Source organism: Blennius ocellaris (assembly GCF_963422515.1).
Source record: "Blennius ocellaris genome assembly, chromosome: 22".
NCBI classification, from domain to species: Eukaryota; Metazoa; Chordata; class Actinopteri; order Blenniiformes; family Blenniidae; genus Blennius; species Blennius ocellaris.
Window position 1 is genome coordinate 873,422 of NC_137671.1, and position 15,745 is coordinate 889,166.

Genomic DNA, 15,745 nt, shown 5'->3' on the forward strand with positions numbered 1-15,745 from the left:
CCATTCTCATCACGAAAGTTTGCATTCCTCTCTCGGAACTGGTCCAGCTCAGACAGAAGGGTATCATTCGTTGATTTTAAGTTGGCTTTCTCATCCAGAAGGGTACGGTTCTCAGTTTTGAAGAGCTCATTCTCTTCCAGAAGGGTAACATTGTCAGATTTGAGGGTCAACTGCTCAGCCAAAATAGTACGAAACTCAGATGGCAAGTCCTCCTTCTCAGCCAGAAGGGTGAAAACCTCAGTCTGGAGGTTCTCCTTCTTGGCCAGAAGGGTATCGATCTCAGTCTGGAGGTTCTCCTTCTTGGCCAGAAGGGCATCGATCTCAGTCTGGAGTTTCTCCTTCTCGACCAGTAGGGATGAAGAGGGAACGAGGTGAGAGTGCTCCTCTCTCGTTTCTCCTCTCCTTTTGAAGAGTCGCTTCCAGAAGCCTCTTTTCTTCTTGGCCTCGAGTTCCTCCTCATGCATGTCCAGGGCGACCCGGCCTAAGTCCTTGACGTCCTTCTCTAGCCGAGGCCTCGCACCAATGATATCCTCCTTCTGAAACTTTGGGAAGTCGTTATCAATCATAGCCATGTTTTTCTCAGCCACGATGGTTGCATTTATCGTTCGGAGGTCCTCGATCTGAGCCAGACATGTTTTAACCCGAGCGTCGAGGACCCCCCTCTCCCTCAGCAGGTCACCATTCTGGCCACGAAAGTTTGCATTCCTCTCTCGGAAGTGGTCCAGCTCACACTGAAGGGTATCATTCGTTGATTCTAAGTCAGCTTTTTCATCCAGAAGGGTACGGTTCTCAGTTTTGAAGAGCTTATTCTCTTCCAGAAGGGTAACATTGTCAGATTTGAGGGTCAGATGCTCAGCCAGAAAGGTACGAAAATCAGATGGCAAGTCCTCCTTCTCAGCCAGAAGGGTGAAAACCTCAGTCTGGAGGTTCTCCTTCTTGGCCAGAAGGGTACCGATCTCAGTCTGGAGTTTCTCCTTCTCGACCAGTAGGGATGAAGAGGGAACAAGGCGAGAGAGCTCCTCTCTCATTTCTCCTCTCCTGTTGAAGAGTCGCTTCAAGTAGCCTCTATTCTTCTCGGCCTCGAGTTCCTCCTCCAAGACCCAGATGTGCTTATGCAAGTCCAGGGCGACCCGGCCTAAGTCATTGACGTCCTTCTCTAGCCGAGCACTCGCACCAATGATGTCCTCGTTCTGAAACTTTAGGTGGATGTTATCAATCATAGCCTTGGTTTTCTGATCCAGGACGGTTCCGATTATCGTTCGGAGGTCCTCGATCTGATCCAGACATGTTTTAACCCGAGCGTCGAGGACCTTCCTCTCCTTCAGCAGGTTACCATTCTCGCTACGAAAGTTTGCATTCCTCTCTCGGAACTGGTCCAGCTCAGACCGAAGGGTATCATTCCTTAATTTTAAGTTGGCTTTCTCATCCAGAAGGGTACGGTTCTCAGTTTTGAAGAGCTCATTCTCTTCCAGAAGGGTAACATTGTCAGATTTGAGGGTCAGATGCTCAGCCAGAAAGGTACGAAAATCAGATGGCAAGTCCTCCTCCTCAGCCAGAAGGGTGAAAACCTCAGTCTGGAGGTTCTCCTTCTTGGCCAGAAGGGTATCGATCTCAGTCTGGAGGTTCTCCTTCTTGGCCAGAAGGGTATCGATCTCAGTCTGGAGGTTCTCCTTCTTGGCCAGAAGGGCACCGATCTCAGTCTGGAGTTTCTCCTTCTCGACCAGTAGGGATGAAAAGGGATCAAGGTGAGAGTGCTCCTCTCTCGTTTCTCCTCTTCTTTTGAAGTGTCGCTTCCAGAAGCCTCTTTTCTTCTCGGCCTCGAGTTCCTCCTCCAAGACCCTGTTAACTTCCTCCAGGCCGGTCCTCCCAGCTTCTATCCTCTCCTTCTCAGCCCTCAGAGAGTCATGATCAGCCAACTGTTTGTGCTTCTCAGCCAGAAGGGTTCTATTAGCAACACTGAGGTTCTCCTTCTCAGCCAGAAGGATATTGATCTCAATGCTTTGGTTCTCCTTCTCAGCCAGAAGGGTTCTATTAGCAACACTGAGGTTCTCCTTCGCAGCCAGAAGGGTTTTATTAGCAACACTGAGGTTCTCCTTCTCAGCCAGAAGGGTATTGATCTCAATGCTTTGGTTCTCCTTCTCAGCCAGCAATCGCCCCCTCTCCTCCATCACCTGCTGGAGCTTCTCCTCCAGAGCTTTGATCTTCTGCACCTTCTGGCACTCTTCTATCTGAAGGTCCAGGCTATTTCCGTCAGCCAGGTTTTCAACGCCAACATGAAGCATTGGAGAGACACTCTCATTTCCCTTCTGCGGGTCAGCAGTGGCTTCTTCACTGTGATCAAGCATTTCCTTCAGCTCCGTCACTTCTTGTTTGCAGTCGCTCGTTGTTGTTTGTGGTGACGGGCTTTCTGAGGCCTCGGCCTTCTTCTCTTCATGTTTCCTCGACGGTCCAGCTGTCATCGGGAGATCCTCCAGTCTGGATTGTTTTATCTTCAGCTTATCTTCAAGTTGCTGCCCAACAACTTTATCTCTGGAATTGTCAACGTGAGACATCTGTGAAACCTGTTTTTAAAAGATTCTCAAGCCTGTTTTTAAAGCAATTATCAAGTACACTGTTCCAGCAGGTGCTTTGTGTACCAACATTTCTTGACGTTCTCAAGCTTTCATCTTGCAGAATCCTGCGATGTCATCAAGCTTTCAACTTGCAGACAGCTTGTGATGTCATCAAGCTTTCAACTTGCAGACAGCTGGTGATGTCATCAAGCTTTCAACTTGCAGACAGCTGGTGATGTCAGCTTTTTTCCTCTTGGGATCAAAGCCATTAGATCAAAGTGATGTTATGCCCAGTGTTCCCCTAACCCATAATATCAATACATTTATTTTTGTAAAATAAACAGTGACTCCTGTGTCGAGGTGGTGGACTGTGTTAAAAACAAAGCATGTATGTATGCTCTTTGATCCCAGTTCTGTTTAAATAAATGAAAAATACTACTCAAATGTGTCATTTGCATATTCGAATATGTGTTGGTGCTTGCAAAGGTGCAGGAACAGTTTGTTCACATGCTTAGTTCTTAATTCTTCGCTGGATTTCGGCGTCACATCAGTACGTTTGGGCCGCAGATCCAGACACGATGCTAAATTAAATTAACAAGCAGCCTTGAAAAAGGTCCTTGAAAAAGTTAGCGGGACTCTGGCCGAGAATGTAGAACATCGTCGGCACAAGCGATGCGGATAAAGTAATAAAGCAGTTTGTATTTACTGGTATTCCAATGTGTCAAGCATACTTCCATCAGCAAATACAGATAAGCAAGGCTCAACATCACGTCATGCGTCACTTGTTCCACAATCCACAAACTGTTGATGCATTAGAAAAAAAAACATATAAAAGTCGTCCCCACAGCCTTCGTCCTAAAGACTTAAAAGTGATTTATTCTACTCTATGAGTAATCTGAGTACAGCTTCTGGCAGATGCGCAGGTGACGAGAATGTGAAAAATTGCCTCCTGAGCGTAAGTCAGAGAAAAGTGCAGCGTCAGTCTGTGGCGCTGGGAGGAGCAGCTCAACTAAACATGATCCATGACTCGCTTTAACACTCAACACCACAAATTAGAACAACGGGAAAGTGTGTGTGTGTGTGTGTGTGTGTGTGGGGGGGGGGGGGGGGGGGGGTGTTACACTGCAGCGTGGTTACATGGACTTTGCATATAAAAGTAAATCAAGTGTTTATTTTTAGACATGTTAGTACGAGTTGGTAGATTATAGCACAGTGTTACTCCCGGGATCCCAGCAGGGGGTCTCCGGGGCTCCTATTGAGACCCAGAGTCAATAAAAAAAAAAATCTAGACTGTAGAATCGTGCCCGACTGGAGCCTTATGTTTGACTTTGAGGCTTTTAATGTGAAATATCTGGTCAAGCCTGATACATAATCGGCCACCAATGGTATATTTGACTCTTTTATCGAACCTGCCTCACTCCGTTATGTGGCTAGGGTACAAAAAAAATAAATAAAAAAATCCTGAAATTCGTCTGAAACTTCTGATTTCAGTCTTCAAAGGGTTAATCGATTAAACGGAGCCACTGAAAGCACTGAAATCAACCTTTGTCCGTCAGATGTGACAGAGAAGGTGAAAGTAGTGCGATCCGAGGCTGTGGTCCCCACAGACAGAGGAAAACAAGCACGCACACACACACACACACACACACACACACACACACACACACACACACACACACACACACACACACACACACACACACACACACACTGAAGCTGCGAAGTCATCCGTATTGCAGCGAGGCGCTCTGTGGTTAGCTAATGACGTCTGTCTGTAATGAGCAGGATTAGCGCTGCGAGGCTTTAGTGTTTTCTGATGAATCAGCCTCTTCTGCCCGACGCCGTCGTGTTTGAGCACAGGGAGGGAAAGAAAGAAGAAGAAAAAGAAAAAGAAAAAAAAGAAGAGAATCCCTGACAGAACCTGGGCGTGCGTCTAATTCCGTCAGACGCCTGGGGGGGGCGAGCAAATCTGTCCCTGGTGGACTCTGTCTGCGGTGGACGTGAGCAGCAGGGATCATATATAGATTATAGAGCATCTTCCTCCTCTGACACCAGATTATAGAGCACCTTCCTCCTCTAACATCAGATTATAGAGCATCTTCCTCCTCTAATCCAGATTATAAAGCATCTTCCTCCTATGACATCAGATTACAGAGCATCTTCCTCCTCTAATCCAGATTATAGAGCATCTTCCTCCTATGACATCAGATTACAGAGCATCTTCCTCCTCTAATCCAGATTATAGAGCATCTTCCTCCTCTGACATCAGACTATAGAGCATCTTTCTCCTCTGACATCAGATTATAGAGCATCTTCCTCCTCTGACATCAGACTATAGAGCATGTTCCTCCCATAACACCAGAATATTGAGGATCTTCCTCCTCTAACACCAGAATATAGAGCATCTTCCTCCTCTAACATTAGATTATAAACATGGAGGACGGCGGAGGCGGGGTTATAAACATGGAGGACGTCGGAGGTGGGGCTATAAACATGGAGGACGGCGGAGGCGGGGTTATAAACATGGAGGACGGTGGAGGCGGGGTTATAAACATGGAGGACGGTGGAGGCGGGGTTATAAACATGGAGGACGGCGGAGGCGGGGTTATAAACATGGAGGACGGTGGAGGCGGGGTTATAAACATGGAGGACGGTGGAGGCGGGGTTATAAACATGGAGGACGGCGGAGGCGGGGTTATAAACATGGAGGACGGTGGAGGCGGGGCTATAAACATGGAGGACGGTGGAGGCGGGGTTATAAACATGGAGGACGGTGGAGGCGGGGTTATAAACATGGAGGACGGTGGAGGCGGGGTTATAAACATGGAGGACGGGGGAGGCGGGGCTATAAACATGAAGGACGGTGGAGGCGGGGTTATAAACATGGAGGACGGTGGAGGCGGGGTTATAAACATGGAGGACGGTGGAGGCGGGGCTATAAACATGGAGGACGGTGGAGGCGGGGTTATAAACATGGAGGACGGTGGAGGCGGGGTTATAAACATGGAGGACGGTGGAGGCGGGGTTATAAACATGGAGGACGGCGGAGGCGGGGTTATAAACATGGAGGACGGTGGAGGCGGGGTTATAAACATGGAGGACGGTGGAGGCGGGGCTATAAACATGGAGGACGGTGGAGGCGGGGCTATAAACATGGAGGACGGCGGAGGCGGGGTTATAAACATGGAGGACGGTGGAGGCGGGGCTATAAACATGGAGGACGGTGGAGGCGGGGTTATAAACATGGAGGACGGTGGAGGCGGGGCTATAAACATGGAGGACGGTGGAGGCGGGGCTATAAACATGGAGGACGGTGGAGGCGGGGTTATAAACATGGAGGACGGTGGAGGCGGGGCTATAAACATGGAGGACGGTGGAGGCGGGGCTATAAACATGGAGGACGGCGACTCACCATCTGCGCCGGGCTCCGGGGGCTGCCGTTGATATCCTCCACCTTTTCATTGGCTGGAGGGGAAACGGAGAGGAGAGGGTTGACCGGGGTCCAGGTGTGTGTGTGTGTGTGTGTGTGTGTGTGTGTGTGTGTGTGTGTGTGTGTGTGTGTGTGTGTGTGTGTGTGTGTGTGTGCAGAGGCCTACCGATGATCTGGATGATCTGCGCCAGCAGGACTCCGTCGGTGACGTCCTGGCTCAGGTCCTTGATGAGGCGCTGGCAGCCGGACTTGGCCAGGTAGTGGTTGGCCCAGTCGGTGTAGATCTGCAACGACACACACACACCTCCTGTCAGCGCGCGCGTGTGTGTGTGTGTGTGTGTGTGTGTGTGTGTGTGTGTGGGTGTGTGTGTGTGTGTGTGTGAAACCGAGTCTAAAATTCTTCAGAATTCTGACAAACAGACACACAAACTGAAGGTTCCCCCAGAATTTCTCCTTCCTTCCTTCAAAGCAGTTTAAAAAACCCACAAACAAGCGATCCATCCGCAGAGGGTTGCGGGTTCGACCCCGCCCATATGTCCACGCGTCGAAGTGCCCTTGGGCAAAACAACTGAAACCCGGAACCCGAGGGCCCGTCACGGCAGGGAACGTTGCAAAGAACCTCGAGGGGCCTTGACGGATCAGCGGTTGGAAAACTCTACGCAGCTCAACTCTTCGACTTTCTTTCAAGTAGCTAAACTGAGATTTCACCGTTTGGTTTTAACTGGTTGTGTTCGGTAAAGGAGGTTTGTGAAGAAAAACTAGAAAGTAACGACGGGTTTCCCCGACGACGGCGTTCCAGGGAATCCCGAGGAATTCCTCGAACGTCCGACCGGAACGTACTTCCTGTCAGGCTGCACGAAAACAACCCTTCAAATGCGGAACACGCTAAGGACCTCGAGTGTTTGACGGTCCTCCAAGAAACGTCGGGTCTTTCATGAAGAAGGAGTTTCTCTCGGCTGCGGGTTCGAAAACCTTCATCTGATTGTTTGCCGACGAGGTTTTGGGGTTTTTGGTTCCGTCTGGGTCGACGTTCCAGGAGGAGTTCCCCCCCGGAGGACGAGCGGCCACGATGGAATCCTCCTTCAGCTCGGACACTGCTTTCAATTAGGAACCACCTCTTTCCCGCTCTTTTCTTTTCTTCTCTTTCTTTTCTTTTTCTGGTGGAAGTCTTTAAAGCGTCTGTCTGATGTGGTTTTCCTGCAGCGAGTCTCCGTGACGACGAGTCGTTAAGGCAGAAACCCGGGGAAAGACCACATCCCGCCACGGCAAGAGAGGGGAGTGTGTGTGTGTGTGTGTGTGTCGTCTAACGTGTTGCACCTGAACCAGATGTTTCTGGCCTGGTTCGCCTAAACCAGGAACCTGGTTCACCTGAACCAGATGTTTCTAGCCTGTCGTCCACACCAGGACCTGGTTCACCTGAACCAGATGTTTCTGGCCTGTCGTCCACACCAGAACCTGGTTCACCTGAACCAGATGTTTCTAGCCTGTCGTCCACACCAGGAACCTGGTTCACCTGAACCAGATGTTTCTGGCCTGTCGTCCACACCAGGACCTGGTTCACCTGAACCAGATGTTTCTGGCCTGTCGTCCACACCAGGACCTGGTTCACCTGAACCAGATGTTTCTGGCCTGTCGTCCACACCAGAACCTGGTTCACCTGAACCAGATGTTTCTAGCCTGTCGTCCACACCAGGACCTGGTTCACCTGAACCAGATGTTCCTGGTCTGTCGTCCACACCAGGACCTGGTTCACCTGAACCAGATGTTTCTAGCCTGTCGTCCACACCAGAACCTGGTTCACCTGAACCAGATGTTTCTAGCCTGTCGTCCACACCAGGACCTGGTTCACCTGAACCAGATGTTTCTAGCCTGTCGTCCACACCAGGACCTGGTTCACCTGAACCAGATGTTCCTGGTCTGTCGTCCACACCAGGACCTGGTTCACCTGAACCAGATGTTTCTGGCCTGTCGTCCACACCAGAACCTGGTTCACCTGAACCAGATGTTTCTGGCCTGTCGTCCACACCAGAACCTGGTTCACCTGAACCAGATGTTTCTGGTTCACTGAGACACTGAGGAACTTCAATACATTCACCTGGGAAAGACTCTTTCCACCAATCTGACGAAACAAAACACCCTCCGGTGTACGATTGTAAATACTGACCCCCCCCCCCCCCCCCCCATCTTTACACTAGAATTTGAAATTGAAGTGAAGGACAGCGTCATCTGCATAACGCAGAGTCCAGGTCCTCCAGGTCCAGTCTACAAACTAGATTATTAACTTTTTCTTTACCAACTTATCCAACCGAGATCAGGAGTTGCTGTGTTGCCAAACCTCTGATTGCTTCTTAGATCCACTCATTGACCCTCAAACTTCTATCACCAGGTGGATTTTAGAGGCACGTTACAAAACCGCCTTTGAAAGTCATGAATCAACTAAAATATTCCCCATTTTACCTCTAAAGGCGGCGATAAAGACGTATAATTTGCTTCACGGGGCGGATAATGCAGCCGACAGCTGGGATTCCTACTGGGTTGATTAAAAGCGTGGAAACCTTGCACCGGTGAACTCCAAGTCAAAGAAACGAGACACCGGGAAAGCGAACCGAAGACCTTCGCCTCCCAGCGGACGAGTCCGTCGTGGGCGACCGAGCAGCTGGAGGAAGAAGCAGCTGCCGCATCTGCTGGAGGAGAACCACTGCGACCTGAAGCCGCCTTGCACCGCTCAACCTGCAGGTCAAACTGGCGCTCAGACTCTCAGAACATCAAGAACAAGGTACCCAGAAAAACACCTGCAGACGCGTCGTTTCGCCCGGGGGGACGGAGGAAATGTACCGGCGAGCGACGAATCAGCGACTGAGGATTTGAGCTGATGTGTGAAAGAACTTGACTTCAGTCGGGGAAGAAAAAAAACAAAAAAGTGAAAAGCTGCAACTGGAGAATCGCTGAGCTGCGGCGCACGAGAGACGAACGGCTTCTCTTTTCTTCGGCGTCAGCAGTTTTCCCTGAACAATTTCATTGATAAACGCTGACGTTCAGCTACTTCATTGTACGGATGGAAAACATGGTTCACATGGCGACGCCATGAGATCATCTCAGCAGCAAGTAAACTCAGGATGAAGACGAATTCGATATGGAGCCGGGACACACAGATATACTGCAGACAGAAACATACAAGTACTTACGTCACATATTTATACCGACGGATGCAACAAGTATAAAGTTAAATCGTTTGGATGTAAGAGGCTGTAAAATGAACCACTTATAGAATTTTCACTGCACAAAGTATCACTAATATTAAATCTAGTTTCTGGAGCCAATTGAGAAATTCTTTTCAAACCGTGTTCTCCGCGCCACGAGGAAGAAACACGTTGATAAAGGGTATCATGGCGATCATTTACGGTTCGATTCCCGCGGCACTGATCCTGGACAGTGGATTCCACTTGTGTCGTGATTTTCAGGCTCTTGAGCTTCACACTGTCCATCAGATTCACTCGTTCACAAACCAGCGGAGGCAGCCGCCATGCGGGGAGTTCTATTGGTCCACTGGGAGCGTCTTGCTCAAGGGCACTGAAGTAGGGTAAAGCAAAGCGGAGCCGGTCCCGCCTCAGGGAAAACGGGGAAACGGCGGAACCCCAAACCATAAAGTACCATAAGGTACCATAAGGTACCATAAAGTACCATAAAGTACCATAAGGTACACTAAAGTACCATAAGGTCCATAAGGTACCGTAAGGTCCAGTAAAGCACCATAAGGTCCATAAGGTACCGTAAGGTCCAGTAAAGCACCATAAGGTCCAAAAGGTACCGTAAGGTCCAGTAAAGCACCATAAGGTACCATATGGTACCAACACGAGCCGCGAGGACGATCCGGGAGGACGAGCCGGGAGGACGAGCCGGGAGGACGAGCCGGGAGGACGAGACGCGAGGACAAGACGCGAGGAACTCGTCTACAAGTCGTCTTGAAGTCGCCCGTCAGCAGATCTGCTGAAACCTCTGACGGGATGAAAGGAAAACTCGAGACGAAAGACGAGACACGGCGGGAATCATTTCTTTATGACTTCGTCACAGACGAGTTGGAACCAGAGGGGAGGTGGTGGAGCGGGAGGGTCGCGGTTCAGACCTGACCTCCACCACCTGTCACCTCCTCGCACATGCCGCTCCCCTCCCTCCCTCCCTCCCTCCCTCCCTCCCTCCCTCCCTCTCTCAGCTGCCTCGCAAACATCAAAGCGACGTTTCTCCCGCCGCTGCGCGAGGCGAGTCGAGTCTGTGAGCCTCCTGCACCCGTTCACCTCTTCGGGAGGCGGCGGCGGCAAAACACCGGCGAGAACGCCACTGACATCACACACACACACACATGCACACACACGTGCACACACACACACACACACACTGGATGAGGCAACACACACACACACACGTACAAATCATCAGATGCTCATGCAGAAGTGAACACACCCTCCCTGACCCCCCCCCCCATGCTTCCTCTGCTTCCTCCAGCAGAAGCCCCCCCCCCCCCCCCCCCGCTGAGGTTTGTCCACACAAAGTGTCCTCCCCGTCCTCGTCCTCTACCTGTTCCGCAGACCCGTCCCCCCCCTCCAGCAGCCCCCGGATCTCCCCGACGGCGCCAGCAGACATCCGGCTCTCAGCCCCCCCGGTCACAATGCAGCGGCTGCAGCTACGCAGGTTCTTATTGGCAGAGCCTGCAGGTTCCCAGAGTGTCCTCCAGGGGGAGCCGGCCCAGAGCAGACGGCCGTGTGATGCTGCTGGAGTTTATTGACTCCCCTGTGTTCCTAATGCACTTCTCGCCGAACGGCCCCCCCGGCGTACGGGCTCTTTAATCAGGGCGTCGGTCCAATTCCGTCCGATAAATTAAGAGGTTTAATAGCAGTGGGGGGACACGAGCACATCGGGGACGGCGGCGTGATGCAGTTTGGAGCAGAAAGCCGAGAGGGAGGCGTCTCTACCGAAACGCCTCCGAGGTGCAAGGAAGCACAACGAGGGGAGCAGTAAGGAAACGAGGGGGGCAGTAAGGAAACGAGGGGGCATTGAGCAGTGTTTTTCAACCATTGTGCCGCGGCACACTGGCGTTTCCGCGAGATCTCGTCAGGTGAGTCGTGGGAAATGATCACATTTCACATTTATTCTAAAAAACCCTTCCCTCTCACAGCGACAGTGTGTTGCAGAGTAATCCTGTATAAATACTCTCCACCACTAGAGGGCAGCACAGAACTTTGCCGGTGAAATGTAAAGTGACAGACGTCAGTGTGGTTCATCTCCACCTCCTGCTACCGTCTTGTATCAAAGTACTGTGTCAGTGACAGTGATGGAGAAGTTTTTGAAAACCAGGATCTCAGCTCTTCATCCATCAGGTCCAGGTTTCACACTGAGGGAGGCACTATTAAAAAAGGTCCTTGCTTTCTGGGTTTACTGGATTCCTGTTGATCAAACTGTGATGAGAAAGACTTTATATTGTTAATAGAGGCTACAGAGTTTCACATTTTAACATTTTCGGGTGGAGGTGTGACTCCACATTTCTCCAAAGACAAAAGTGTGTCTCGGCTCAAAAAGGTAGAGAAACACTGATGTAGACGATAATGTCTTCTATGTTAGCAACGCACTCAGTGACCTCACATAGTGACTTTATCACCCAATCTAAGGAGACAAACATCAAAGTGATGAAAGTGGTGGTGAGACTCCAGAGTTTTACAAAGACAAAAGTGTGTCTCGGCTCAAAAAGGTAGAGAAACTCTGCATTAAGGACACGAGCGACCAGCCAGTGGAATCTGCTCCGAACAGGTGAGGCGACGGGACGACCAGTACAGAAATAACACCGCTAAGAAAAGTTTCAAGCAAAGGGTTAACAGATCTGTGCGACCGGGGTCCGGCTGCAGAACAACGTCACCACCGCAGATCTACAGCGACGGCAGGAAGACGTGAACGGAGGCAAAACTGCAAAACTGCAAGTAGAAGATTCCAGTTACAGAAGTGGGAAAAAGCACTTGATGGCAGAGACACGTGTGCAAAAAGAAAAGAAAACAGAAAACATATTAACTCAGCTTATTAAATTTAGGTAAGGTGTACTTAAGAATGTGTTAATAAATGTCTTTTTAAGGCACTTTGAAGCTTTTACTAATGGCGGTGGAAGATTTACACACACAGACGTAAACCAACTAAACTCCTCTTCATTAATCCCCTTGGGGAAATTCCTTTCCTTCCACCAGCACATTTCCAGGAACCCGTCATTGTTTCTGTGACTTTCTTCTTCACGTCTCAGGATATCTGGGTCTTTCCTGCAAACAACCCTCAGCGACCTGCTTCCGTCCGTCACGGCAGCGTTTCTGCAGTTAAAGGCGAAGAAGGAAAGTCGCTGCTGGACGACGGAAAGAAGGAGAAGAAATAAAAAGAGGGTTTGGACCGCAGAGAAAACGCAGCGGTGGAAAGTGAATAAAAGAACCCGAACCCTCTACTTTTATTGGGATTCTTGGTTTATAAGCGTATTAATTATCCGGAGTCCCACTGAAGTGAAGAATCTGAAGAGTCGGACATTAAAGCTGCAGTAGCCCAGCTCCCAGCGGGGGGTCTTCTGCACACCACACCAAACTACAAACTCTGCCTGAAGCAACCGGCAGTGGGATTTGAACCAGAACCCTCCGGTCAGGAGCTCCAGCGTCTGTACCGGGGGTGTTGAACACATTGCAGCTCACATGGAGCAGCTTCCTCCTGAGTGGGCCGGGATGAGGAACGAAGACCTTTGGAAGTCAGCTTGGGGTTAGGGGTAGCCCAAACCCTAACCCTAGACCTAACCCTAACCCTAACCCTAACTCCAGCTCTTACCCTAAACCCTAGCCCTAAGCCTAGCCGCAACCCTAAACGCTAGCCCCTAACCCTAAACCTAGCTCTAACCCTAAACCAAACCGCGATAACCTTCAGACTGAAACTTTGGAAGTCAGCTTGGTTTGAAGCCTGAGGTTAGGGTTAGCCCTAGACCTAACCCTAGACCAAACCCTAAGACTAGCTCTAACCCTAAACCTAACCCTAACCCTAAACCTAACCCTAATCTTAACCCTAGCTCTAACCCTAAACCCTAACTTAACCCTAACCCCAGCCCTAACCCTAAACCTAACCCTAGCTCTAACCCTAACCCTAGCCCTTAACCCTTGATCCTAATCCTAGCACTAGCCCTAACCCTAACCCGAGCCCTAAACCTAACTCTAACCCTAACTCTAGCTCTAACCCTAAACCCTAACTTAACCCTAACTCTAACCCTAACCCCAGCCCTAACCCTAAACCTAACCCTAGCTCTAACCCTAACCCTAGCCCTAACCCTAAACCCTAGCCCTTAACCCTTGATCCTAATCCTAGCACTAGCCCTAACCCTAACCCGAGCCCTAAACCTAACTCTAACCCTAACTCTAGCTCTAAACCTAACCCTAACCCTAAACCCTAACCCTAGAACTAACCCTAACCCTAAACCCTAACCCTAGAACTAACCCTAGCCCTAAACCCTAACCAAACCATAACCCTAACCCCCGAACCTCACCACCATCCAAAACTGAGGCTCGCTGTTCAAAACCTAGAACTTTATTTATCCTCCATCACCCTGTGGAAGGCGGGACACGCCCCCTGTGGAACATCTGGTCACATCTGGACGGGGATGTGAGGCTGAGAGCCTCCAGCTGCTGCCATACAGCCGCTCCACACACGGTGCACATCACCAATCACAGCCAGTAAATAAGAAACCCAGCCGCCACGCCAGAGCTACAACAAATGCGTGCGAGTCAAAGTGCGGCTCGGGAAAACTTGTCAGCTCGCGGAAGAAGAGAGTCTTTTGATCGGCGGGCCAAACGCTGACTCAGCATTTCCTCCCGGCTTATTGAGCATGGCTGTTTGTTTGACTTTATCTTTTCCAAGTGAAAGTGATTATTCCTGCATGTCGGCCTCAAGGTCCTGCTGCTGCCTTGCCCAGCTGCTCACGGTTAGACCGCCGCTAACATGTGGCCACGGAGACAACATGAGAGAGAGAGAGAGAGAGAGAGAGAGAGAGAGAGAGAGAGAGAGAGAGAGAGAGAGAGAGAGAGAGAGAGAGATAATGGCTGTGAGACAATTAAAAACTCCAAACAAAACTAATTTCATAAAGACTTCTTAATATTACTGAATAATAATAATATAGTATGTATATATGTATATATTATTTCTTCTATGTATTATATAATGTATATATAATACATATGTATATAAGACTATTATTACAATACGTGGTAGAATTGCCCCAAAACATTTATTAAATAATTAATAATAATTGATAATAAAATGATGTATATATAATACATATATAGATATATACAATTATTATAATAAGTGGTAAATATTCCCCCTAAACATTTATTTAATAATTAATAATAATATAATATATATAGATATATACAATTATTATTATTATAAGTGGTAAATATTCCCCCTAAACATTTATTAAATAATAATAATATAATGTATATATAATACATATATAGACATATACAATTATTATTATAAGTGGTAAATATTCCCTTAAACATTTCTTAAATAATAATAATATAATATATATAATACATATATAGATATATACAATTATTATTATAATAAGTGGTAAATATTCCCCTTCAACATTTACTAAATAATTAATAGTAATATAATGTATATATAATACATATATATACAATTATTATTATAATAAGTGGTAAATATTCCCCTTAAACAGTTATTAAATAATTAACAATGATATAATAATAATTGTATCTATATATGTATTATATATACATTATAAGTGGTTAGCTAACCCTAAATAATTAACGATAGTGAAGAATAATTGTTGTTGTTCTTAATAATAAATCAATTATTAAATAATAATAATGATAACAACAACAACAACAACGACGACGATCATGATCATGATCATGATAATAATAATAATAATAATAATAATTTGGGGAACAAAGGGACCCGAGCTGAAATAGCGACGTTCCATGAAAGACGTCAAACGAGCCCAAACACGTTTTAAAGAAAAACCCACAATGCAACAGTGAGAATGTGGTTTTTGGGACATTACACTGCATTATTGCACCAGAAGCCATTAAAGTTGCCTTTATTAGAGCTTGAACTGACTTTCAGTTGTAATTCTAGTCTTTTCTTCATCACTTCTACTCTTCGTAACGACAAAAACAACTTTGAAGTTGAACATGTGAAGCTTATCTTGGCAGCATTGTACCGAGTGAAACGATGAAGATCCACGACGGGAAGATAAAGATCTGATACTCAAACACAGGAAAGGATTTTACGAGCTGCTGTTTGTGTCACATCAGATTATTAAAAAGAGCAGCGAGCGACCTCTGCGTCAAAATAAAATGTAAATTGCAGGCGGATGGAGCCAAAGTAAAGTACGGCGGGTCTGATGAAGTTACCATTTCGTGAATCTCCTGAAACAAAGACACTTCTTACGTCTCTTCTACCACACATCTAAACTTCACTCATATATTGTGGGTTTTTTTTTTTTTTTTGTGAATCGTTTTCTTGTATTGCAGTTATTGATCGGCCCCCCCGCCGCGCAGCGCTTTATGACGCTCGTAAACAATACTCGCGATCCTGTGAAGTACTCCGAACCGACGCCGCGTGTTCAAGACATCACCGGTGCCCACACACGCACGCACGCACGCACGCACATACACACATACACAAACACATACACACACACATACACACATACACATACACATACACACACACA

General features: G+C 48.1%; 1 protein-coding gene across 1 annotated transcript in view; it reads right to left on the reverse strand.

Moving 5' to 3' along the window:
* The window catches only part of LOC308146615 (neuron navigator 3-like), a gene marked incomplete at its 5' end in the record, with an annotated part of 79,596 nt that overhangs the window by 45,895 nt on the left and 17,956 nt on the right, over nucleotides 1-15,745 (reverse strand). Inside the window, 2 exon segments of the mRNA XM_080518518.1 lie at nucleotides 5,965-6,017; nucleotides 6,149-6,266. Coding sequence (XP_080374644.1) covers nucleotides 5,965-6,017; nucleotides 6,149-6,266 — 171 coding nt within the window.